The 27658-nt window shown below is 38.1% G+C and overlaps 1 protein-coding gene across 6 annotated transcripts in view; it reads right to left on the bottom strand.

The window, feature by feature from the left end:
• Positions 1–27658, bottom strand: part of MTUS1 (microtubule associated scaffold protein 1) — a 118892-nt gene that overhangs the window by 30886 nt on the left and 60348 nt on the right. For 4 of the 6 annotated variants that reach the window (XM_069484918.1, XM_069484915.1, XM_069484916.1 and 1 more), the window contains 3 exons: positions 22833–22967; positions 20449–20487; positions 27–241 (listed from right to left, as the gene is read on the bottom strand). In XM_069484918.1, the coding sequence (XP_069341019.1) occupies positions 27–241; positions 20449–20487; positions 22833–22967 (389 nt within the window). Of the gene's footprint in view, positions 1–26; positions 242–12060; positions 12358–20448; positions 20488–22832; positions 22968–27658 lie in introns of those variants that run through there. The other 2 variants (XM_069484919.1, XM_069484921.1) reach the window with 2 other exon arrangements.

The raw sequence follows: 27658 nt of genomic DNA, 5'->3' as shown, positions 1-27658 counted from the left end.
ACCATTTCGAGGGTGCACATCCTCACCTCCGAGAGAAGATGCTGGATCACAACTGTCAATGCTTCGAACTTGGTATTACCGCGGGAAAGAAGCTGCTTGAGCTGCAGGATAAATCCACTCTGGTTTTCACATTTCGTCTTGTACTGAGCCAATTCAAGGGTTTTTTTGGAGGACAGCGCATCCGGAGACGTCTGCGTCTGGATACATAAACTTCTGGGATTCTTTTGCCTGCCCTTTTCAACTGCAAAAGGAATGAATACAGGCACAGAGATACGTGATGTTAATTTTTACAATCACCACCACATGGGTTCAGAAACAACCGGCTAAACCGCAGAGCAGCATTTAAGTTATGTTCACATAAGGGGCGCACAGGGATGAGAACTGGAATTCATCAGAGATCTAGATGTCTGGAATTCACAAACACAGACAGTGGCTTCAGTTCTGACTTTACAAGATTTATAGGGACCAAAGAATCATGAACACGAAACAAGTAGAGTCAGCAACCCAGAAACACAAAAATTGTGTGCAAAGTGATGTTGATTTCACAGTTTCTAATTTCCCAGTTAAATTGGCAGAGAAACCTGACTGTGGCTCGTATCCTAACTATTCTGATCACAGATGCTGGAAGAAAAACACAAATGACTGGACTTGAAATGTCTTTCCCTCCTCCCTCCACGTTTTCTACAAACATATCATCCTTTCCCTGATGGTGGCCTGGTCATTACAGAGATTTATACTGCAAATGTGTCACATTTCCCAATCTCTAATAAATCTTCACATACATTGAAAATCTACTCACATTTTGCCTCTTGTCAAGTTCATTGTTAAGAGTGCTGTATGTCTGACTACACTACTCCATTTTTTATCAAACACAAACTTGATGGTTCTTTTTCTGCCAGCAGTGATAATGGCTCTAAATATCTTTTTAAGAGCACATGCTAACACTCCAAATCCATCTAAGATGCCATGCTGTGATTATTCGCTTCCTAATGCCATGGTGCCCAGGTAATTACTCTATTGTAAATGAAAAACTGTTCAGTTTTGGAACCACTCCAAATGTGTCAGGCACTTTAAATATCAAGCAGAAGTGGAAACACAGGAAACAAACTGCTTAGCTTCTTGAAATAAACAAGTCAAATAATCAAAACATATCTAAATCTGGGGAAAAAAAGACACTAAAAATTATTAAATTAAAAAAAAGTTTCCTTATTCTAATAGGCTTTCTCTATGGCATCCACATTTTCTGGTAAACTAAGACAACTTTCTGAGCAATTAGTAATTATTTCCTCTAATCGTTCAGGGAGGGGCAAACTACTACAGTGATTGCATGAAGGAAAATAAAGAAACCTCAGCATTCATGTTCCAAGAACCAATGGCAAAATATATACTCAATATACTCTAAGTTAAAATCAGAAAAAAAGCCTCTCATTTCCTATGGTTGCATTAGATGGTTAAACAACTCATATTTGTATTAATACATAATAATTCTCAGTTCTAAAATTACTAAAATATCCTTTGTGTTTTAATACTTGGAGAGAGGAAGAAATTATTTATCCATTATTGGCAATTATTAATAGTGGCGTATCAATGTTGCCATTTCCACACCAGATGGAGAAAACAACCGAGTTAATATCGTCGTAATATGACAGTCCTGAAGGAAGAACAAATTATTACAGTCACTTAACTATATTCATGAAAAATAATCTATTGGACAACTTGTCAAATGTCTGAGGTTAGTATTCCTTTATGTCATTTCCTAAGTGTTCTTTATATTTGTCACATCACATCATAATCACACAGTGTTTTACTGTTCATGGGGCGTTCTCACTTTCCCTCTCTTTTGATCCTCCCGGGAACCCTGGATAGGGAAGTGAGGATCACGGATGTGGAGGTGCTTGCCCAGGTGTAGACAGCTTCTATGGGATAGATTCAGAGTCAGAACCCAGGCTTCTGATGCCACAGTGCTGCTGTTCCCACATATTTTGGAAAGTGGATTGAGTAGAAACACATTATGTAAATAAAAAATATTTATGCAGTAAGCTTAACAAAATGCTACTTTAATATATTCAAGCCCATTTTAACTCATTTAAATAAACCTACACATAAACATTTGTGTGTCATAATAAGAACACAACAAAAGAACTTAATTCTTTGACTATCTAGATTGTAGGTAGTCCAAATTCTAGATTCTAGAACTTACCACAACATAGATGTAAACTCATTCTCCTGATATCATTTCTGTATGTCCTGCCAATACTTACCCTAAAATTTATTTGATTGGTAATTGCTTTCTCATTTTTTGAGGCCTAAATAACATGATTCTCTTTCTAGAATTTCTATGCTAATCACTGTTATTATTTAACACAAAATTAGAGTTTTAAAACTGTCAGGTTATAATTATTTACTTAATCTCAGAGGTCAATCTTTTATGGTAATATTTCAGAGAAAATATTCTTAAAATTGTTACTTTTTTGCGTATAACAAAAATATTGCATAATACATATAAAACAATGTTTACTTTTTCAGGGAAGAGAAGAGGAACCAGATATATGAAGGATGCCCTAAAGCATTTTTTTATACCTTTTAACCATGGGGTAAATGTATTACCTATTTCAAAATTAAATATAAAATTAAAAACTAAATAAAATTATTTTTAAAAGATGGTTAAAGTGAATTTTGAGCACTTACATCTTTAACACTTATCCATCGGGAAAACATGGTCTATCTGGAGTTCTTCCTTGGGGAATGTACAAAGGAATCTAAATATTACACAGGTTTTGCGACTACTCAGAAGAGGTTCACAATTAAGAATAAAAGGTCAACTTAAGATAACATGTCTTCAAATTTTAACGTAACAGCAAATGAGCAAACAGACTGCCCTCTACCTGTCGCTGGAAAAGCGTGTGCTGACCTCGATCTTCCGCTCCACATACCATGCTCCCTAAGGACAGAATCCTAACACGTGGCAGCCAATGACCCAATTTGCACATCCCTCCCTCTCTCCTCACTCCTGGCTCAACTGAAGATCAGAGAGCATGCAAAATTCTCCAGTAATGCTCAAAGCCCTAAGGCTCATAAATACAAGGATTCGTTAATGCTGAAAAACCATAGGTTTTCCTTAAGTCCTGCAGGATTCATTATTTACATGAAACTAGCATAATCTGAGCCAAACCTTGCCATCAGATCCTGTTTTGATAACGCAGCTGTATTTAAAAGTGTAACATATTTTGTTTATCATACCTATGTACAGGACACATTCTGATTTCAAAGGATCAACTTAATCGGAAACCTTAAAATTAAATGTTGACTTCTGCACCTACTCAGATTTCTCCCAACAAGATAATGACCACCGTCAGCTCTGACCCAGCCTTACTGGGAATCACCCTAGTGACACTGAAACCTCCGTCAGGAAAACAAAGCCCTGAACCAAATACATTTACTTACTTGAAAATCAGCTGCATAGCACGTTTTGCCATCTTTGCTCTTTCTACTCAGAAACCTCAATTTAATAAAAATTTAAAACTAGCCTAGTGAACTCATTTATCATCTTCTTAAAGCAAGTAGTTGGGTAAAGAGGAATAGGCTCATTTTTCAGACGCAACTCACTTGGGCGTGTATACCCCAATCTCAAGACTAAAAACAACTTCTGAGAAGACGACTTAAAACCATTAAGATGCAGACTAACCATCATCACATACTAGCTGCTAAGGATACATTTATTCTAAGGCCAAACAAGCCATACCATTACTAAATCTACTGGTTTTCCAGATTATTAAAATCAAGTTAGATAGAGGTAAGATCTACTAAGAGAGTTTGCCTTGGGTTCCATGAAACATAAAACTAAATGCAGAATTCAGTAACTAATGTTGCCTAGTTCTTTGTGCACTCATTAACCTACTCATCAAATATTTATCAAAATCTACCCCGAGGTATTGCTGTAGTGTGGGCAGACCTGCCTTGGTGCCTTGAGGAAGTGGCGGGGGAGGCATCACACGAGAGGATGGCATTGCTCAGAGATGCACGAAGACACCAAAGATCCCTGTTGACTCATGTTTCCCTAGTGTTAATCTCTTCCTGTTAAACTCTCAGATATCCACCTGTCTGTATAAAGGTGACAGCCACCAGGTGGTATGTACTTTCCACTACATATTGCATTAAAAAGTAATGTCTGTAAGTTAATAAAACGTAGATAATGAGCTCAGGGGCTGGGGAGGGGTCTCTGAATCTCTGCCTTACGCCAGTATTTCCAAAAGCTATTATTCTTGTCATCAATGATTACTTTAAGTTTGTATCAGGTTTTCTAGTGTTCCCTTCATTATGTGTTTACTCTAAAAGAAGAGTAATCACAATTTAGGAGGCACATAAATATTTTTCTATGTCGAGGGAGATATGGCATTTACTGAATATGGAACATTTTAAGCTCAGCAAAGCACGCAGCGTTCAAACTTTTACAATGACTCAAGCCAATTCTTGGTGGGGAGAAGGGACTTTCAGACACCTTGGCATTGAAAATTTTACATCACTACATTGATAGGATGTGTTACAATGGCTTGTATTATATGTAAAAGGGTTTACTACTACTTTCTTCATTTTAAAAGCAGGTTAGAGAATAGAAGCATATTCATATAAAAATTCCTGTCTGGGGTTAATCGTGCTTACAAAATTTTTCCTGAAATAACGTCCAAACCTGACCTTAAACATTTTCCACATAGCCAGCAGGAAAAAAATGCTGATTTTTCATGCTCTCATGTATCCAGAACAGACTAACAACTACAAAGAATAAATAAGAATTCACACATTCAGAAGGACTTTTAAGAAGGTATTGCCGCCCTCCGTTAGATGGACTTCCAAACAACCTAAAAATCCATCTCAATATGTTAACTGTACAGATTGTTTCAGGCCTAAGAAGAGCATGCCATAAAAATGAGACACAACAACAACAAAAATCTGCAAGTAACAGAATTTCAGATTAGTGTTAAATATTCCAAAGATATGAAGATATTTTCATTCTAATCATGTAAAAAACAAAAATTTCATTAAGAATGTGAATTTTAATGTTAAAAATCTGAATTTTTGTTTTAACTTAAACTAGGAAACAAGCATCTTGTGTTTTTGTTCACACTATATATATATAAACAAATTAGATAGGTCTTTTCTCAGAGCACAAGGAAAAGGATAGGATTTAATATATCCAACAAGTTCCCACTGACGTTAACAAGGTGTTGTTTTACAAGATAGCAGCCACTAATACTGGTTTTCCCCTGTCTTATTATATCAATTATAATTTCTCTTCCAAAAATATTAAACACTAGCCTTCATATAGACCTTCATTTTTTGTTTTTGTCTTAATGATCATTTTCACTTACCAATTTTATCAGGTGTCTAAAAGACTGCTCAGTATTACAAAGCCTGCTTATGTCAGCAGCTTTGAAAAAAATTTCAGTAATGACAACATGCACCAACAAAGTGTCCTTTTAAATTTAACACATGGAAGAATTCAGTTCCAGGAATAGTATTCTGTCACCACTAGGCACCGATTCCAAAACAAGAAGAAAAAAAATCTCATGTTCCTTCTCTTTGAAGTTACTACCTCCAGTGCATTTATTATAATTTTAAATGCTGTCTCTTCCGTGGCTTTTGTATCTTGACCTCACCAGCTAAGGTGCCATTACTGCTGTGCCAAGGAGGCTGTGCCCTGTGGGTCCCCAGCCCTCACTGCAATTCTTGCCATCACTTTTTTTGTTAACAGGGCCCCCAGTAAAGCAGCATGGCTGAATCAAGCAGACAAGCAACCTGAGTGGGGAAAAAAATCCCCAAAATACACTAAACTGGGTTAAAAAAAAAAAAATCTCATTATTGTGTATTAAAGACAATAAACTATCTTACAACAGAAACAAAAATTAAGATATCCCATTAAAATATTCAACATTAGGAATATCTATACACAATAAATAAAAAGAGAACCTCATTTTCAAAGTATTAACCAGTTAAGGAAAAGCAACTTAAGAGAGAAGTGCCCATAACTGAGTCACCAGAGCAACAGGAAAAAGGCAAATCTCCCACCCAAAAGAAAGCTCTATTAGTCTCTATTTTTCCCAGAGCTATATAACTGTTGGTTTTTATAAAAAGGACCCTCATGGGCTAAGATAACCCAAAGTATCACCTAAGACAAATACAGAAAAATGACATTCAATATTAGATATATTTAAAATCCAACCTGTTGTCTTTTTACCTAAGGAAACAAGTAATGTGCGATACACTATTAATATAACATTATTTATAGCTCTGAAACATGCTTTAGAGCTAATAAAAGGTATCATTATATTTTATTTATAGTTATTCTCTGCTGACCGAAACGCAACCAGAATATTTCAATTGTCCTAGTTAAGTATTTACTATATATAGCTAGGCGTATTCCCCTAGGTCTTCTGATGAAAAACACTGCTGTACTTCCCACTCTGAATCCAACTCCAAACCATAATTGCTGCTTTACTTTTCATTTTTGTGTGAAAGTAGATGCCACATTAAAACACAATTTAGTGTAGTAAAACTCTAGCTATCTGACACCTGTCACATTAAGATGTGCTGGCTATCTCCTTCAACACTGAACTTCTAAACACTTATCAAAATAGTATGTAGTATGAATGAAAAGTCATTTAACCCCTCACCACCTTCTCCAATGGAATGCCATAACTAAGAAAGGACAGATTTTCATGTCATAGCAAAGCTAGAGCTATAGCTATAGCCATAGCCATAGCCACAGAAGCACAGAGTCAATCTGTGACAAAATGTTCCCAGCATAATACCACTCATGACAGCAGCTCTTAGTAAATGCTCATCGGTGTGGCAAGAGGCCAGCAAAATCTTCAAGACGGCTTGCAAGGAAGCCAAAGAGACGACTCTGGATTCACCATAAAATAACAAAAAAGCAGTGGAAAGACACCTCTCTCATCTGTTATTCTTCATCTTTGTCCTTTTGATTTCTTCTGTGTTCTACAAATGATAGAATCTTATCTTTTTACACGCAAATTCTAAAATAAGCCGGCCATGGTGGCATGTGTCTGCAGTCCCAGCTACTCGGGACGCTAAGGTGGGAGGATGGCTTGAGCCCAGGAGTTGGAGGCTGCAGTGAGTTTATGATCGTGCCACTGCACTGCAGCCTGGGTGACAGAGCAAGACAGTCTCAACCCCCCCACCCCAAATCTATTATATATGTTTTTTTATGAAACCTTTCTAGAATGGCTTCATTGACTTCTATATTTTGTAGCGTGAGAGAAACGCAAGAGAAACTAAAGTTTATTTACTGTCACCTTAACAGTACAATCCATCCAGAAATGCACCACTAATAAAAATATATAAAAGCGACATCTCAAGTTGAGAACATTCTTTCTCGATGTATTTTGTAACTGAAAATTAATTCCTTTAAGAGATCAAAAATCCAATATTAAGACTTATGTCCAAAACAACAGAACTTAGAAGTTCAATTGAAATAATTACAAATAGGCAATCATTAATCCACCATCCCAAAATTCACATAATAGACAAAAAACAGCAAGGCCTCTTGCAAGATTCAACTTGTTAAATCATATACTTCCCTCATTTATAAGTGGCTAACGTCAGCTTCTGAGAAGCAACTCTCTTGCCTTCTCTGTGGTAGATACTGTAACAAGATTCAGAGATCAGATGAGAGAGGGTCAGACGCTCCACTTCCCAGCCCCCCTTGCAGGAAGAGACACCATGTAACAGAGATTTAGTCAATGAGACGTAAGCTTAAGTAGTTTGGCACCAGCCCTTCCTCTCTCCTTTTTTTTCCTTCCTGGAGCAGCCACTGTGAGTTCATGTGGCAACAGGCACGAGAAAAGGGCTAAGAACATAGCAGAACATAGTTCTCTTTAGTGCTGCTTTAAGTAAATAGAAATGTTTTGTTCTAATACTACTTCTGCCTTTCCTTAATACATATGTACGCACATCCCTTGTTTTTGCTTTTAATCTCATCAGCTCAGCAGAAAAAATTCTACTTCTCAGTGCAGTAAGTTGCCTTCACTTGAGTCAGGAAGAATAAATGGTATTCGTCATTCATCATGATAACTAATACAAGTATTTCCAGCTTCATAGAAAAAACTGAATTCTAGGTGGCAAGGAACATTTCTTACAAAAGCCTTTTCTTCCCCTCCAGTGGCTCATTATAAAATTGGAACTAACATGTTCAGGTAAAATTCTGAAACAGACTGAGCTTAATACTTTGGGAAGTCAGTGAAGTGACTTCTGGACTTCTCAGAAGATTCCTCCCTGATCCTGACATCTTCATCCGTGCCTGGCATCCTGCAACATCACGCAGAACAACTGATGAGTTCACTCTCTCTCTTCTCACCTCTGTTATTTACAGAGGAAATGACATGCCCAACTCGACAATGCACGTTGTCAATGGGCGCCACCCGGTAACAGTACAACAAAGCGCACAGCACCCTGCACATGGGTTCAACGAAAGGGCTTGTTCTGCCTGGGTCCCTACCATTGCCAGCCCCTCCCTCGCACCACATTCTATCAACATGTTCAAAAATATTACAGTTCTTTTGTTTCCTTGAAGGAACCATCTTTTCCTTCACCTCCAGGCCTTCACATGCTGTTTTCTCTGTCTGGAACACTTTTTGTTTCTTGGCTAATTCTACATATCCTCAGGATCCAACTTAAAAGGCACTTCTGGAAGACGTGGACAAAGCTACCTCCACGTGCTAAGAGCTGCCGGGACACCTTGTCTTAAATGTAGGTCCTAGTCCCATCCCTGCCACTCACTGTGTGCCCTGGGCAAGCGAATTCACTTCCCTAGGCCTTAGACTTCCTGGTGTAAAATAAGGTAGACTGGATCATCTCCATGTGCATGGTAGCTTAAAAAAAATTATGACCACAATCACATGTTTAAAGATATTTTAATACAAATTGTACCTAATAAAATGCACCTAAAACATCACTGTTAACTGAACTCTTGTGTCTTTTGCTGAAGCTGCCGGGCCCACCATGATGGTCCGTGTCTGTCTCCTGTTAAGTCGTGGGCTGTGCGAAGGCAGCGGCCACGTGGGACACAGTCTGGGCTGTAATTTCAGCACCTAGAATTGTGCCAGGCACACAGTCCCTGTCTAATTGACACTTCTTTGTCAAATGAGTGAATTAATCTGTAATGTGAAGGACAGTTTAGAAGCAGGGAAAGGCCCGAGGTGGCACAGACAGAATATCAAACTCTTCAGAGTGCCCAGTCAAAATCTTAGGTTGGATTATACAAAACTGTCAGTATTTGGCCACTTTTTACTTCTAAGAAGAGCAATTTCAAAGGCTTCGACCTAATAATGCTGGAACTAGGGTAGTAGCAATGGCTCAAAACAAAGACTTCAAAGGATGGAGTCTTACGTGCTTGCAATCAATTGGTTGGGGACAAATGAGGGCAGATGGTGATTTCAAGGTGACAGAGGTTTGATGACCAGATGAGGGGAAAAAAAAGGTGTCATGAAGAGAAATAGGTAAGTCAGAAGTATTAACGGAATATAGGAGGTAAGGAACAGGAGAGAACAGATGAATTTCCCGGAAGAGTAATGCATCCGAGGTTTTTTAATGTATAGCTAGAAAATTCACAGAACTTAAAGTTAAGCGGAACTTGGAAATCATCTCATCCGATATCTTTATTTTGTAGCTCTGTGAGGTTAGGTGCACAAGGTCATTCACTTAGTTACCAGCAGAACCAAGGCTGTGACCCAAGTCTCTTGGAATCCAGGTCACCACGACCGCCACCAAGGCAACCAACACCAGGTCCTTCATTAGGAATACAGACACAAGTGACTACTTACAGTCCACTAGATAAGAGTTACTGAAATGGTTCAATATCCATTTTATTGGAAGATTTCTCAGAACTTAAAACTACACAATATAGATAAGCTCACAAAAGATGCCTTTTGGGGAAAGTAGAATTAAATGCTTTACGTGATTTTAAAATGCTTCCCACACACCAAATCCTTTATCACTACTATTCTCTGGGTCTAACAGAATTACAGCAAAATTCGCAACCCCAAATTCTCAAGCCAAAGATTCTAAGTACAAGTTCTAGGCTTTAATTCCATCACTGCCACTTACTGTGTGCCTTGGGCAAGCTAATTAATTCACTTCTCTGGGCCTCAGGCTTCCTGGTGTAAAATAAGGTGGACTAGATCACCTCTCTGTGCACTCCAGCCCCAAAAAGTATGACTACAATCAAATTTTTAAAAATATTTTAACATAAATTCAGAAAATAAAAAGTACCTAAAACATCACTATTAACTAAACTCTGATCATAAAAGCCTTGCTGTCTCTTGCTTAAGCTCTCTTGGAAAGCTATGGGCTTCACAAAAACACTACAGACCACCTAAAATGTCCACCACTAGAGGACTGGTTAAATAAATCGTGCCTCACCCAACGATGGAATGTTACAAGACTTTTGTTTTTAATTGCGGTAGATAAACACACGTTACTGTGAAAATCAAAGATACATTCACTTTTAAAAGTAAGGTGTGGGAGAATATATAGCATGCTTTCATTTATGCATAACGAAAAAAGGCTATAAAAGACCAACATAGGTTTACACACAGTTAGAAAATTACAGGAAGGATCCTCAACCAGCCGAGGGAGCGGCTGCCTCCAGGGAGAGGGCAGGGAGCCCGGCTGAGAAAGGGGCTTGCTAGGATCGTACCACCTTTTATACTGTCTGATTTTTACTTTTAACTTGGAGCATGGATTGCATCATTTAAAACAATAGCTAAAATTAAAAGCTATTTGGAGCTACTTTAGATCCCACAAATTATTGCAAATATAGGGTACTCTTGTATTGCTTTTTTCCCCCACCTTTTCATTTTGTCAGGTTGGAAGAATTACAGTGGGGCCTGGGCTGGGAGAGGAAGGGCCACTGTTGCTGTACCTGCAGCTGTGGGCTCGGACCGAGAGCCAAAGGCTGGCAAACTCAAGGGGCAGGTCAAGGGCGGTTATGAAACATGAGAAAGAGGTGCTGGAGAGACTGACAACTCTCCCACGGAGAAGGCAGATGCCTCTGGGAAAACTAAAAACAGTCAGCTGGGGAAAAAAAAAGAAAAGAAAATCACCAGGGACAGAGCCGAGCCAAGTGAAAAGCAAGACACGTAAGAGCTGACGTGCAAACAGAAAAAAAAAAAAAAATCTATCCACATCCTCATTGAACAATCCTACAACAGTCAACACTAACCAGCGGGAAACAACTGACAGCATCCCAGTTACATATTTCACAGAATAAAATCAACTCAGTTGACCACAGTTGTAAATATCATCCAGAACAAGAGGTAGCAATGCGAGTCGACCGAATCCCCTGCCAGAGGGCAGACAGGTGTCCACACACCTGAAATGTATCCTCAATCTAGTTCCCCCTTGGGCACAGAAAATAGAAAGCACAGAAAATAGATAAGCATCAGGGGAAGTATTTTGTAATTGCAAACATTTTTCCTATGAAGATTAGGAAAGCTAAGTTCGTGATCCACTTACTACCTCTCCACAACCATTAGGATGTTTTATTTCAGAAGTGTTTAGACTAGAGAAATCTTATTAAAATAACCTGGGAAAACATCAGTGAGACATCACATCATGAAAAACCAGAGAAACCCTCTCATCTCCTTCTGTAAGGGAAAGAGAAATTTTTTTCTTAATTGACCTAAGTCCTATCTCCAAAATCATGTGAAGTAAAGTGTAACTTGACAGGTGTTGATTTTCACAGATTTGGTTAGTGACAGAGAGGAGAGCCAGGGAGCACCCGGGCGACAATCCCATAAACACAACAGAACACAGTCTGCTTGCACACATTGAAGTATCATGCACCCAAGTGCTTGAAACGCAAGAGAAAACCGCTTACTTTTACAAATGAAGCTTAGTTCTCTCATTAGAGAGTGCTTTACTTCCCTTTCCACAATTATCTGTCTCCTTACAAAAATCTCTGATAAACATCTGCAAGTTAATAAGATGCCCCCCACCCCACCCCCACCCCGTGCAACACTGAACAGAGATCTGTGCAAGACAAACCTGTATGGAAAATAACAGTGCTTTTCCTAAACCCCGAAGGCAGTCGAAGATTCCGAAGCAGTCCCTTGGCAGTCAGCCGTACGTGAATGGTGGATAAGGAGAATTTGGGCGACAACAACATGTCTTCAGAGCAGGTAGGAAGATTTCACAGAAGAGGCAGCCTCCATCGACCATCACATACTGTCTTTTTAAACTCAGGACTCTCCAAGGCCAAGAAACACAGCAAGAGGAAACATGCTCCACAGAGCAAATGTTATTCCACCAACAGACGCGCAAAAGGGGAAAGGAAAAAAAAAAAAAACCAACCCAGAGCTTTCCAAGTGTTTCTGGCTTCCGTTCCCACTCCCAGATGTTGCCAAAACAATGCTCTTCCTCCGAATAAAATCTCCTCTTAGCAAACCCAGAAGTGAGCAGCCTCTGAATTACATCACACCGTGCATGCTTATGTTATGGTTCTCATCAGAGAGGGGGAAGGGAGGGACAGTGGGTGGTCTCCGGGGGTTTACATAACAACCAATAATGTCACAGAGGCTGTAAGACTTATGAGATCATTAAGGAAAATTAACTACTTCGAGCGTCCGATGTTAATTTAGTGATTAGAAAGAAACATTAAGATTCCATTCAACTGTGTCCTGATTTTAAAATTTTTAGTTACTTATATTCACATTAATAACATGAGCATTTTTGCATCAGGTGTTTTGCATGTAAACCTATATGTAAAACTGATACCTTGAATGAAGTTTAAAAAAAAAAAGACTTCAAAGCAACAAACGTTCTCAGATACACTCTTATAAAATGTCTGCTCTACTATATTAATAACAGATTGTCAAAATGTTACAGTGCAACTTGCTCATGTGCTGAGGACTCCACAAACAGTCAATAAAAGGTTCATGCAATTTCTCTACCAGATGAGACATAAGAGATCCAGAAGTTCCAGAATTCAGAAATAAATACAGAAATCGTTAACCATAAATAGCCCTATTAAATGATACCAAAATGGGCAGGAAGCAGCTATTTTTTTTTAGAAATTCTATAGAGCATTTAGGATACAAGAAGAAAGGAGAAAGATAGGATAAGAGTCATTCAAGCCCCCAAACTGCCATTTCAGAGGCTGCCAACAAGAGAGACGGACCCAATAACCTGCCAAGTGATAGATACAACCTGGTCATGCACAAACAACGAATCTTCTAAATATATTGCACCACGGCAACGGAAGCATAAATGATCAAGGAATGTCAAGAAAATCTACATTTAAGTGTCGCCTTTTTACATTATCAGTTTATTATTTTAAAAAAACCCAAACACCTTTCTCCACCAGATTCTGAATATTAAAAACATGCCGAGACTTTTCTCTACCCTCAAAACCTTGTAAAACCCAAGATACCCAATTGACATTAAAATCACAAATAGAAGAACAGAGTCAAAAGTTGGTATTATTAAAAATAGACATGACACAACTCCATATAGGAGAGGATTTTTGTTTGTTGTTGTGTTTGGTGTTAGCTAAGTAGTAATAAACTCTAAATTATCCTTGTGGAAAGGAAAATCCTTTAGCCGAGACTGCCTAAAGGAAGAAGGTAGCAATCTAGTCACCAATTAATCAAATTTGTTAACATTTTTAATTGAATTATATTAAGCTACACCACATATATGAAAAGCAAATGTTGCTAATTATCTTTTCCTAACAGCTGAACAGGAAGCTGCAGGAATAAACAGAAATAGTTCCATTTAGAAGGAAAAGACTAAAGTGGATCTTGTTGGTCCAGGGAAGCACACACACAAACGCTTGGACACAACACTGCCCAGGTTGGGTTTCAATTCCTTCCCAGACATAGTCTGCCCCCTGGTGGCCACCTGGCACAAGTGTGCCAAAGCAAAGGAGCTGGTTTGCCAAGCCATCAAAATAGTCAACACTTACAATCTACTATTCCAGGCACTCTTTTATACACTTTATTTTTTGTTTTATAAACTCACTTACATAACTGAATAAGCGAGTATTTTAAGGTTGAAACTATTCTTATAACATATATGCTCCTGGGAGGAGCAAAGATTAAACATTGGTTCAAAAAAGTTCTTTACTGGAGCAGCTCCTATTACTTATACTCTGTATTTTCAGAAATTATACTAAATATGGGAGAAATACCTAAATATAAAAAAGTGTCAGTCTTTGTAAAGTCTTAATTTGATTTAAGAGAAGATAAAGATCACCAAAGACAGTAGGGAGAGAAATTAAGGACATTTTGGTGCCTAAGATCAAACAGTTTACAGGTATAAAATTTAGGCAGAAGATGAGACTTTATGAAGTACAGCAAAGCCTGTATGGGGATGTCAAGTGGGGAAAAAAAACATGATTTAAAATTTTATGCAATGTAGGATATCAACTTTAAACAAAAAGGATAAAGAATACTGAAGCAAATATACCAAAATGTCAGCAATGCTCTGAGAGGTGGAGCAGACATGATTTTTAATTTTCTTCATTGCATATTTCTGCATTTTCCTTTTTCTTTTCTTTTTTTTTTCTTTTTTTTTTTTTTTGAGACAGGTTCTTGCTCTGTCACCCAGGCTAGAGTGCAGTGGTGTCGTAGATCACTGTAGCCTTGAACTCCTGGCTCAAGTGATTCTCCTGCCTCAGCCTCCCAAGTAGCTGGGACTACAGGCTTGCGCCACCAGTCCCCAGCTAATTTTTCTATTTTTTGTAGAGACGGGGTCTCACTCTCACTCAGGCTGGTCTCAAACTTCTGACCTCAACCAATCCTCCCACCTTGGGCTCCCAGAGTGCTAGGATTACAGGTGTGAGCCACCGTGCCCAGACCAATTTTCCTATTTTTTTTAAACAAAGATAATAAACCTGGGGGAGGGGGAAAGCTTTTAAAGAAGTTTAAATGTATAATAGTTTTAGAAAGCCTACAAAATATGCTGAGTTTCCATTGATGACACAGACAAAAAAACAATTAAAAGACTGTAGAAGGTCTAGATTAAGGCCTAAACAACAAAACATGACAATAGGTGTTTGGCAGGTCAGTATGTTGTAATATCACAGTATATTCAAATAATAGAATTCTATTGTAGTCTGTGTAGAAATGTCTGGGTTTTTTTTTTTTTCCAAATCAGTGATTTAGGAAACAATGATGTCATGATTCTAGACATGAGAACATGTGCTGTGGGGGGTGTTCAGATGCTGGGAAATGCATTCAAACTACAACTGACCTGTTTGTTGTTATGATCATAAAGAATCAGGAAGATTAAAATTTAAACCAACTGGTTTGTTTCAGAGAGTCAAACATCTCTATCCAACCAACCTTCCTTAGCCCAATACAGAATAGTAATCTTAACATTTATCTCCTTGTCTTCCCTAACACAACATTAATTGCAACATTTTCATTTTATTCTTCATAATCTTTAATGTAGTCAGTTCAATTCTTCATTCCAATTGTAGAACATGCAACTCAAGGCCCAATTTTTCCACAATGTCCTCTTCCTTAGTAGGAAGATATAATCATCAAAAACTTCACACAGAACAATTAGGAAAAAAAAGATTCAACCTCCACCCATAAGATTATAAGCTCTTCAAGAACAGTGACAATGCCTTTTATTTCTTTGGTCTACCAAAAAAAACCAAAAAACTAAAAACTAAAAAACCTTAATTTAAAAGCAGCAGTACTTTTAATTCATGTACAATGTTTTCTTTTAAAAAACAACCCCCACGTGTTCACTGTAGAATATTTTTTAAAAATTTAAATTACTTTGTACATCATACTGCTTTGAAACTAGTTTTTAAACTTAAAAATTTCACATTTATCTTTCCATGGGATTAAATAACCTCTGTATTATTATTTTAATGACTTCAAAGACGTCATTAAAATGTTCAGTAAAGATAATTTAAATATCTGTGAGACATGCAGGTTGGTTCCAATTTCCCCCCATTTTAGACAATTCTCAAAAGCAATAATAAATAAGTAAATCGATTTTCCTAGAACCAATTCTGACAAATGGAGCTCCCAGGTAGAAGCCCTTTGCTACTTGCCACTGCTGCTGTAATTTATGCGCAATCAGCACTACGGGCGAGCACCTGCTCATTACTCTCCAACACCAGGTGCTACCATTAAAAATTAGGCAAGAACTGATAGTACATTATTTTAGTTAGTATTTGGTAATTTTGTTTCACGTGTTTCTTAGTTCTCCATATCATGTTTCTTTTTTTCTACCTTCACACTTATTTTTCTACCTTCACACTTATTTTTCTTTTGTGTTTAGTCTTTTTTTTTTTTTAATTGTGTTAAGAACCCTTAACCCTCTCAACAAAATCTTACCTGCACACTACCATATTGTTAACTACAGGCACAACATTGGACAACACATCTTTCCAACTTTTTCATCTTTCACTGAACAACGACGTCCCATTTCCTGGCACCCACCCCTCTATTCCCCGCAACCACTACTCTACTCTCTGATTCTAGGATTTTGACTATTTGAGATACCTCGTGTAAGTGGCATCGTTCCATATTTGTCCTGTGACTGGCTTATTTCACTTGGCACAATGTCCTCCAGGTCCGCCCATGTTGTTGCACATGGCAGGCTCTCATCCTTTTATAAGGCTGAGTAATATTCCATCCTATGCATATACCAGATTTTCTGTGTCCCTCCATCTATTCATGGGCATTTAGGTTGCTCCCACATCCCAGCTATGGTGAAGAAGGTTGCAACAAATTTCAGAGTGCAAATATCACCTCAAGATCCTGATTTCAATCCTTATCAGATGTATAATTTGCAAATATTTTCTCACATTCTGTACATTGTCTTTTCATGCTATTGTTTCCTTTTCTCTGCAGGAGATTTTAAGCTTGATGTGCTCTTACTTGTCTATTTTTGCTTTTGTTGCCTCCGCTTTTAGTGTCATATCAAGAAATCATCACCAAGAACAATGTCATGAACTTTTCCTCCATGTTTTCTCCTAAGAGGTTTACAGTTTCAGGTCTTCTGTTTAAGTCTTTAATCCATCTTGAGTTGATTTTTGTGTATGGTGTGAGTTAAGGGTCCAATTTCATTCTTTTGCATGTGGATATCTTGTTGTCCCAGGACCGTTTGTGAAGAGACTATTCTTTCCTTATGGTGAATTCTTGGCACCCCTGTCAAAGGTTAGCTGACTGTATGTGCACGGTATTATTTCTGGGCCATTTTATTTCATTGGTCTATATGTCTATCTCTGTGCCAGTATCATACTGATTATTTACTGTAGCTTTGTAATATATTTTGAAATATGTAATTGTGATGCTTCCAGTTTTGTGCTTTCTCAAGATTGTTTTGGCTATTCGGGGTGTTTTGTGGTTCCACATAAATTTTAGGATTGTTTTTTGTATTTCTGTAAAAAATGACATTGGGCTTTTGATAGGGATTGCATTTAATCTGCAGATTTCTGGGGTTTCACGTCCATTTAACTTCTATCGTGGAGTTGTCTTTATCTTGCTGATTTGAAAGAGCTTTAGAAGGAGTAAGCTGTTGTCCTACTCTGTCCTTTGCTTATTAATACCGTTTACAACGTTTTTGACAAAGGGGAAGCTTAAAGCTTTTGCTGCCTTAATTATCAATCTCTTATACCTGCGCTCCTAGAAAGATCTTCTCTCTTTAAGTCTATGTTCTTACAGCTTTAATTATTTTAATTTTTGTGTTTAAAACTAATTTATTTGCAACACATTTGCATGTGATGTTTGAGAAAGCGATCTGGCTCCTTCTAAATAGGTAGCCAGCGAACCAACAAGGTTTACTAAATGACCCAATCCCCCCACCACCGCTACCAATTTGAAACACCAAATTTATTCCATGTCACAACAGCGGCTGCTTTTTGAGGATGAGAGGACAAGCAACAACGAGAGACGGCCTTCTCTCTCCTCTCACCAGAGGAAACGCTGGCGGCATCACCTCCCTCACCACGGCTGATTCCCAGCGCTTGGAGAAGAGGAGACAGAGAAAGCCACCCTATCTCCCCGTGCCATCTTTACCAAACTGGTACAGAAGGAGCAGCGCATTTTACACTTTCCGAGGCAGACACCATGGCACCCGAGAGTGATGATCTTGCGGAAAAACAATCTGGGAACTGGATAAACACAACTCCGAAGCCTTTGGTATCCCAAACAACTTTAATGTGCCTTAGAACCAAGGTAATAATAGTACGCTGTGGTATGTGTGACATCTTCCTTATCAACAGTGAGCCAAGTTTTATTTAGAGGCAATCTCGACTAGAATCTTGTAGCATCATAACCTTTAAATAAATTATAACAGCTAGACCCCCTAGTGATGGTTCTTGACTTTTAGTGGTCTTCCCTGCTTGCTTTCGGGATTTAAAAGAATACAACTTCCTGGATAAGAACTCCAAAAATATGCCACTAGCATTATGAAAACAATATAAACGATTATCATCATCATCCCTAGCAGCAGAAGTAGCTATTATTTGAGAACCTTTTACACAACAATTCTATAATGTCAAAATTATTCTCATACTGGGAATTATTCTTCAGACATTCTTGTATTTCCAAATGAGAAATTGGAGACTTGGAGACGCCTAGCAAATAGCCCAAGGTCAGGACACAAATAGAAAATGGCAGGACGGAGATTTAAACCAACATCCTATGTCTTAAAAGTTCATTCTCTTTCTGTTCTTCTTCACTGTCTTATGAGATAGTGGCATGTCTTTAAAACAACTGGTTAAAGGTTAAACTGAGACAGTCAGCCTATCCTTTCAAGCTTTGAAGCCAGGCACCAACCACACTTCTCTGGCTAGGGAAGTCTGAGATGGCATCTCTTCCGACAGAGGGCTGTTTCCTCTGCATTGAGGACCGGTTGTTTAGTGTAGTCGCCTTCCTCAATTATCTTAGCTACAGCTTCTGGACAACTTGCTGCTTCACCGTCTACTTTTATGTTATGACTCTGGCTTCTTTCCTTAAACCTCATGAACCAATTTTGCCTGCTTCAAACTTTTCTTCTGCGGCTTCCTCAGCTCTCTCTGTCTTCACAGAATTAAAGAGACTTAGGGCCTTTCTCTGAACGGCTTTGGCTTAAGGGAACGTTGAGGCTGGTTTGATCTTCTATCCAGACCACTCAGACTTCCTCCGTATCAGCAGCAGTAAGGCCGTTTTGCTTTCTTATCATTCGTGTGTTCACTAGAATAGCACTTTGAATTTCCGTTAAGAACCTGGCATTCCTAACTTGGCTAACTGGTGCAAGGGGCCTAGCTTTCGGTCTATCTTGCTTTCAACATGCCTTCCTCGCTAAGCTTCATCATTTCTAGCTTTTGGTTTAAAGCGAAAGACGTGCAATTCTTGCTTTCACTTGAACACTTAGAGGCCATTGTAGGGTTACTAATCAGCCAAATGTCAATATAGCTGAGTCTTGGGGAATAGGAAGACTTGTGAGATGGGGGAACAGTCAGAACACACACAACATTTACTGATGAGGTTCACTGTAGGCGGCACCCAAAATAATAGTAACAACAAAGATCACCCATAATAGATCACCATAACCGATATGGTAATAATGAAAAAGTATGAAATACTCCAAGAATTACCAAATGTCACACAGAGACACAAAGTGAGCACATGCTGTTGGAAAATGACACCAATAGATTTGCTTATCGTAGGGTTGCCACAAACCTTCAATTTATAAAAGACACAACATCTGCAGAGCACAATAAAATGAGATATGTCTATACCTTCCCTTCTCCTGATTCGCTATTCTAATTAGCAATGGATTTAGAAGCCACATAACTGTATTATCACCGTACATGAACGAAGAGGACGCGGCCAGGGCCCTGGGAACCTGATCAGCTATATATGAAGTATAGGAATTGTAGTGAATATATTAAATATTTTATGAAATCTTTTATTGCTTCTCGAAAGACAAAATTTTTGATTCTCAGTTTGTGGTTCAGATGTTAGAGGCTGCAGGCTGTCTTAGGGAGAGATGTGAGTATGTTCAAAAAAAGTATAAAAAAGAAAAAACAAGTACAGGCTGCTGAAATGTTAAAAGGTGCTAAAACCAGATCTTGAGACTGTTTAGCAATTAAAGACTGTCCAATTTAAAAATAGCATTTATCTTAGGAAAACTATATTTTCCATTTCATTTAGACTACAGTAACAAAATCATTTTCTTTAAAAAAACAGAATTATCTATCATTGACAAAATGTCCTTTTAAGCCTCAGATGGCCAATCCTGCTCACCGTATTTTAAGGCTACACTGGCCCATCATAAACAGCTATGTTTACACCTCAAACCTGAAATTCTATTCATCAGCATGCCAGTGAAAAATCACTATAAACAAGTTTAAATACTTTTAATAATAACATGACTTTTCAAAAAGATTATTTTTCCCCCTCCATATTTAAAGTAGTCACTCACCCACATTAAGAGCTGTAAATAGAGTTTTTCTTGAAGGACCTAAGATACAAAAAGAAAATATGTAATATACACACATATTGGAAATATCGCACAAAAACAAATCATTTTGTAAATAAGAGCTGTTTTATTTTCAAAAACAATCAATTCATCTCTAGATTTGAGGTTTCCAGGTGGGAAATAACATTGAAATGAAATGAAATTTTATCATATTATAAGATGATATTCCAAATAACACCAAAATGATAGTTTAAGAGTGATACGAATTCATTGTCACAAACTGAATATGATCAGTTTTAATAGGACATGCCACAGTATTTTTTTATTTTTATTTATTTATTTATTTTTTTGGTCAAGAATAGCTGAAGTTCAAATTTTAACAGTACTGAAGTCACGTATTTGCTCAGTGCAAGATGCTGCTCCACTGCTGACAAAGTCGGCTGCCACACTTGGTGAGAGACAGCCACTGGCATGTGCCTTCTGAAACTGCCAATTAATGCTCAGCTATGAAGACAAGTATAAGCTTTTTCTCCAAACTGATACAATATAAAATACAACCCGGAGGGGAAATAGATACAGTGCTTTAAGTCACTAGAAGAAAACTAACAGTGCCTCTACTTGGCGTAAGATAGTCATTTCTAGGCATAATCACCTGCGGATTACTCATTAGAACAGCTACTATATTCTACCTGAGAAATTTTACAGAGATGACAATCTTTTAAAACATGTGGCTATTATAAACAGAAAGCACTGATTCCCACTCAAGTAAAACCTTTGTGACACAAAAAAACTTACAAATTCAACAGTGAGGCATTTAGAGAATACTGGAGTTCCCTGTTCTATAAAGTCATCAGTGGCATCTCTAAGTCCTGGTTCTCTGAAAGTTACTTTAGTATCAAAGTTCAACAATGTTCATTTTCAGTTAGTGATGTATGAATTATGGGGCTTTATCATTATCAATGAAAAACAGTTTCACACCCTGATATTAACCCAGCAAGAGTTCAATTGATGCCTCAGAAATTTATTTAAGACCCTGGATAAATGAGAACCTGCTGGCATATTGGAGAATCCTCCCTCCGCCCCCAGTATTTATGCCTATCGTCTCTTGGATTCAGTAGAAAGAAAATAGCATGGAAATATGCACTCACTAGATAATTAGCCTCAAGTTAGCACGTGACCCTGTACACCCTCCCCCCATCCAACCCACACACGCAAGGGTTGAGGCTGCAGAGCAAACAGATACTCTTGTATGGTGCTGTGAGAGAGTAACACCTTTTTAGAAGTTATTTAGTAATATATACTAACAATTCAAAGAAGTTCATGCAGTTTAACCCAGAAATTCTCTTTCAGGGATACCCCATGGAAGTGTTTAGAACCGTTAACAATGAACGATGATTCTCATTCAAAGATACTCATCCGACTGTTATGTAGGACAATGAAAGTCAGAAGTTGCACCACAGAATTGGGAAACAGTGACCGTTACACAGCCATTTAAAGTGGTACGTATACTTTATGATATACATGATACACTAGCTCTCATGATACTACTAAAATTTTTAAAAAGCAAGATACAGAAGAGTGTATGACCCCAGCTTTGTTGAAACAAAAACAAAATCATGTATGTATGCAAAAGAAAAAAATTGGAAGGGAATGCAACAGCAATTGGTGGTTGATGGAATTCGGGAAGACTCTTCATATGTTTCTGTGCTTCCCAAATTCTCTAATATAAATATGAATTTCATTTTATAGGTCAAGTTTCTCAATCACAATTATTCTTTAGGTTAAGCAATTTTTCAATTCACTAAGCACAAAGAAAACCTCTGACATGCTTCAAGCTCACTGTGATAAAGTTGCATGAAAGTGTTTTTGCATGTTAAGTATATATCGCATATTTTGTAAACCTGAAAGGTCTCCTTAGTATCCACGGTAATCGCAAAATAAGTGATACAAAGAAGGAATAGAGATGGAGAACATTTAAAAAAAAATACAGGAAAAAAAGAACATGGTCTTGGACTAAAGAAATGAAGACACTAGTAATGAACATGAAACATCTACTCTGGGAAGTAAATCATGCATTTCTACCCCTTTCTATCTCACTACTCTAGAGCACTCTATCTCAGAATAATGTAATTCTAGAAGTTTTGTTATTTTCACCTTCTACCTTTGTCCTGCCTGATTTATATGTTAACAAGTTTTAACTATGGAACCTACCCACTTTCAGAACTCCCTCGTTGTAAAAAAAAATGTATTATATCTCCTTACTCGATATGCTTTTTACAAATAATTATTAAATATACCATAAACCTAACTGTGAAAATTTAACTGCCTACCAGCCAAGGACTTTCAAATTGTTGCCCTCCCTCTTCCGTCCACAGTGAGGACCATACCTTTTGAAGGAGTCTTTAGCAAGTGAACATGAGCTCTGGGTACCAAAGGCTTCAAATAAAAGGATCCTGAAGAACCATTTTGAAACGCTGGTTTGGGAGGTTTCTCCTCATACTTGATGATAGCAGCATTACCAGCTGTAATAAAACAGAAGCGTGTATTTTATAGATAAGTACAGTACCAATTTTCCACATTTATTCCTGCCTCCTTGAATCAGCAAGTGCTCACTAGGCACGTATAACATGCCAGTCATTACCGAGTATTGGGAATACAAAGGTTCACAATAGGTAGTTTGTGCGCTTAGGGATACAAAGTTCGCACTATAATCAGAATGCCCACACATCCTCGTATGCCTGGCACAGTCCAAGTTTATGCATCTTGCCCAGTTCAGCTTTCATCCCAGATAAAAGTTGGGAAATAAATTATATGGCCATTCACGCTAGGTAATATATATGCCCAAGGTGCGGGTAGGAAGAGCGTCCATCAGCGTGCGGACAAGGCAGAGTACAGGCAGTCAGCTGGCTAATGGTGCAAAAGCAATAATGTACGAACTCCTTGGTAGATGCAAGGACGAGATCTGGTTCGAATCCCCGGCTGCTGCCCCGAGGACCTGGACACCAACATCTGCCCTGGAACAAAAATCCCTGGCCCCAAAGGGAAAGCATAAAAGGGAATCTCGCCTAAATAATAAAAATCATCTTTAATGTTATGTGTAAAAATTTCCCCTCCACCACCTTAGGCCAGATATTTTAACTGTCTGTTTCTAAATTATCTTCGATACCCAAGTCTAAGCATCCGATATTATTCTATTATTCAATACTCATAATCATAAATTTACTTATTACCAACTTTGAACCCTTTTCTCACCTCACACTTCTAGCAAAGGGTAAGATGCCTACCTTGTTTACAAACACATTATAAATGTCAAGATAGCTGGAAATTTTTCTCTAGCTGACCTGTTACAAACTCCTACAACAGTGCTTGTAGATGTCACATTCAAACCTTGCAAAGGCATGTTATTATTCTCCCCTGATCCACATCCAGTCCCTGTACAATGAGCCATCTGTTAATCCTTTCTGTGCCCACATAACATTGATAATATTAGGTCAAATCAACACAGAGCCTTCCCTCCCGCTGACAAGCTTCTGTCAGTTTCCTACCCTTCCTTCTTTCTAATTCTCACCTTCCCCGGAACCAAGGGACGTGGTTTTTCCAGAGTTGACAGGAAGCTAGTGGGAACGACAATACCAAAGATACTACTGTAAAAATCAACTTAACTTTTAAAGGAATGGATGGGGAATGACTTTATGGTCTTAAAATAACAGAACCGAAATTTCATAGGCATATTTTTTAGATTTTCATATCAAATAAATATTGAGTTTCAACTAGCGTTTCAGCTTTTGCTGAATCAAATCCAATAAAGCAAGCAAATACTATTATAAAGCCTTAGCTATCTATTATAACAATCTTACTTTTCTTGAAGCAATTTATTATGTTCAGCAGCAAATAAGTCACTTACTCATATATTGAAAAATTGGGTTCAATTTACAAACCTAACATAAAATCATTTGATTCTAAATTCATGCTTTTCTTTTCCAAGCTTTAGACACGCAGCCCTCCAGTTTACAAAGAATTGAGTGAAAAGAACAGGAGGTGTCATGCTGGAGACCAACCGTCTCACTGCCACTCTTCAGACTTAACACAACACTAGATCCAGCACCAGGCCCAGCATCAACTTCCTAACACGCAATATGGAGTCAAAGATCCACATTCCAAAGAAACTGTCCGCATTTGACTCAGGTACAAACACACAAGTACTTTTAAATATAAAAAAACATTTCTATTTTTATACATATTTACATAAGAAATATATGTACATACATGATATATATCCCTGCACTCTATGATCATCTACTATACACGCTTCCCATCTTATTAACAGCAGGCACAAACTGTGCTGAGCCGAACATACTCTTATGTCTAACACTTAAATATCTGTCAATTCCTGAAACACTCTGCTCCAGGCTGCCCACTGCTTTCTAGTAATCTCCGACTTGAAGGATGCACATCACTATGAGCCACGATCGCCTTAAAGTATTTCTCACATCCTCTATTTCAGTTCCTAACATGGGAACTGGTTGGGCACCCTAATGATAACCAAATCCTTCCCCATCCAGAGTTATTAGAGCCAAACGATAAAGTCTCCAGTGGCAACAGTTCCAACGGAGTAACATGCATAATAGTTTCCATAATGGAATGGTATCTACAATATCCAACTTCTGGTCCTGACTTGGCCCCTGCTGTCAACCTCACCTACGTGTGGTGAGTGGGTCTGAATGTCAGGTATGGAAATAGTATGTATGTGTCACAGCGGCCCCATTAACTGACTGTGGTACCCAGTCCCATTGAGGCCAGATGCAACCCCAGAATCATCCTAAACACAGTGCTGCAGGGAGCCATGACCACTCGCCAACAACTGGTCTGTAGAGTCAAGGTGTACAATTCCACATGTGGTCACCCAGGTCTCGGCCAACTTTAATGTGTGGTTTAAAATTGTCCCTGTTACGTTGTCATCTCTCATCCTAGCTGTCCCAGTTATGCCAGAATAATAGATTCTCTGGCATCCTTATTGTCTTTTCCCCACGGCCAAAATGCGGTTCCAGTGAAATAAAAAAGAGATGATTGAGTCTAAAAGGAAAAAGAAGAGAGAGTCTCAGAAAAGTCCAAGCAGCAGCAGAAACGATTTGCCTATTAGAAAAGGGCTACTCGTTGTTCCACACTTTTATTTGCAAACATTTCATACATTGTAGCGTCTGGTTAAAATGAGCTTTTGTTTATTACATCATGTATATACACACATAGCCAACATTCTGTTCACTTTCTGGATTTTTTTGTAAATCAGTTTAACACTCCTCACTATGCCAGATCATCTGCCCACCTGGCTTAAAATCAAATAACTACTGACGTCTGTCTAAGCTTTCAAACCTCACAAGCAAGATCGCCCAACTTTGTAATAACAAGAATGTCTCACAGATACCTTCGAAACATTAAAAGAGAAAGAATGAGAACAGAACTAATAGTGGTCTGGATGGTGATACTTTCTTATTAAATAGGCCATTCAGAAGCATGGAAGTACTAACACGTGTCGTAACATCGAGCCAGCAGAATACACCGCCCGTCTCTCTTCTCCACCTCACCCATGGCACACATCACTGGTCAGACAAAAAACTTTCCCTCTGAACCTGGAAGTAGCCTGAGAAACGGTTAACACTGTACTACAGGTGATTCTTGTCAACTAACCAGTGTCGGCAGGTGTGACAATACTCCCTTGCCATTCCCGCTATGAGGGGAAAAAAAAAAAATAACAGAGTAAGATTCATCTTTCTATCAGCTTAATTGCTCAAACAACGTAAAACGCCCTCCTTCCAAATGATCAGGCACCATCCCATTACAGTGAAGGGAAAAAAAGAGGTCAGAGCCAGGATTCTGCAGATGATCTAGTCCTCCCCCTCACTGATCAGATGAGAATACTGAGGCTGAGAGCAGAGAAAGGCTGTCTGACTTCACACAAGCTAGTAGGAAAACTAGGATGAGTCCGAGTGGGGTGACCTTTTGTGTACATCGCTCCACCTCAGCCAGGGCTGGCCACCAAGGTGCAGGAAAAGAATGCTCTGTTTCTTTCTTTAGTCTCCCTCTGCTCTCCTATTTCGCAGACAGTGCAAACAGCTTTGGTTTGCATCTCTTACGTTTCCCCTCACCATCTGTCTCTCAAAAATAAACATGTTTTGGTGGCCAAAGTAGAAGGTGACCGACGTCTTTTGACTTCATATTCCTGCTAACATGGCAACATTATACACTCTCCCGAGACGACCTTCTAAATTGCATAATGATCCTCAAAGCCTCCCTTCTATTCGAGACCTACAATGTATCATTTATTTTTATCCAATCGCTCTAATGATTTGAAAAACTGGATGTGAGGTATCTGAGTCTACAAGAGCTTACGATGTTTATCCTCTATACACGAGCACATTTGGTAAAGAAACTACCGTGCAATGTTTTACACTAACATCCCAAAGGAAATCAGTATCGTAACTTCGAAATTTTTTATGCTTAAAAGCACACACACAAAGAACCCGCTAAAATTCCTAAGAAAAATTTATTGCCTTACACATATCTGGATTCTGTCATTTTCAAACTTGGCAATGTTATTTCTTTAGGATCCCAAAGTACCGAGAACCAGATGCTAATTTTACAACACACTATGCTGTCAAGAAGTTCTTAAATGAGGCCACTAACAGTATCACAAAGAAACCAGCAGATAAAGCAAGAAAGCAAAATTCCTTAAAAGGGTTCAAATGCTTAAGGCATTATGAATCAAAACGCTGATCAAAAGATTGAGTTATTTCCTAACATGATCTTTCATTATCAAAAACAGAAAAAATTTCACCTCAAAATGATTTTTTTTCACATTTTGAGGTAGTCTTTTAAAAAGTACATTTTTAGTATTTTTGTTTATAATTGAGGAAAACAATAAAAAAAGTGATGCTTCAATTTCAATACTAGGAAAGCATCTTTCTATATTCATACAACTATAAGCTACACACACAAAACCCACTAGTTATTAAACCAGAAATTAAACCATCAAACAGTCTTTGATAAAAGGATAATCTCATGTGCTAAGAACATTGACAATGCTGCAGAATTATATGCAGTAAGAGTCTCAAAACATGAAATGTACAATAAAATCGGTTCTATACAGAAAGCATTCACATGTTAAATACACATAAATACGCCCAGGAAATACATCTAACATAAATTACAAGTTACA

This window comes from Eulemur rufifrons, chromosome 12 (genome assembly GCF_041146395.1).
Source record: "Eulemur rufifrons isolate Redbay chromosome 12, OSU_ERuf_1, whole genome shotgun sequence".
NCBI classification, from domain to species: Eukaryota; Metazoa; Chordata; class Mammalia; order Primates; family Lemuridae; genus Eulemur; species Eulemur rufifrons.
This window is presented reverse-complemented; position numbering and strand designations above follow the sequence as displayed.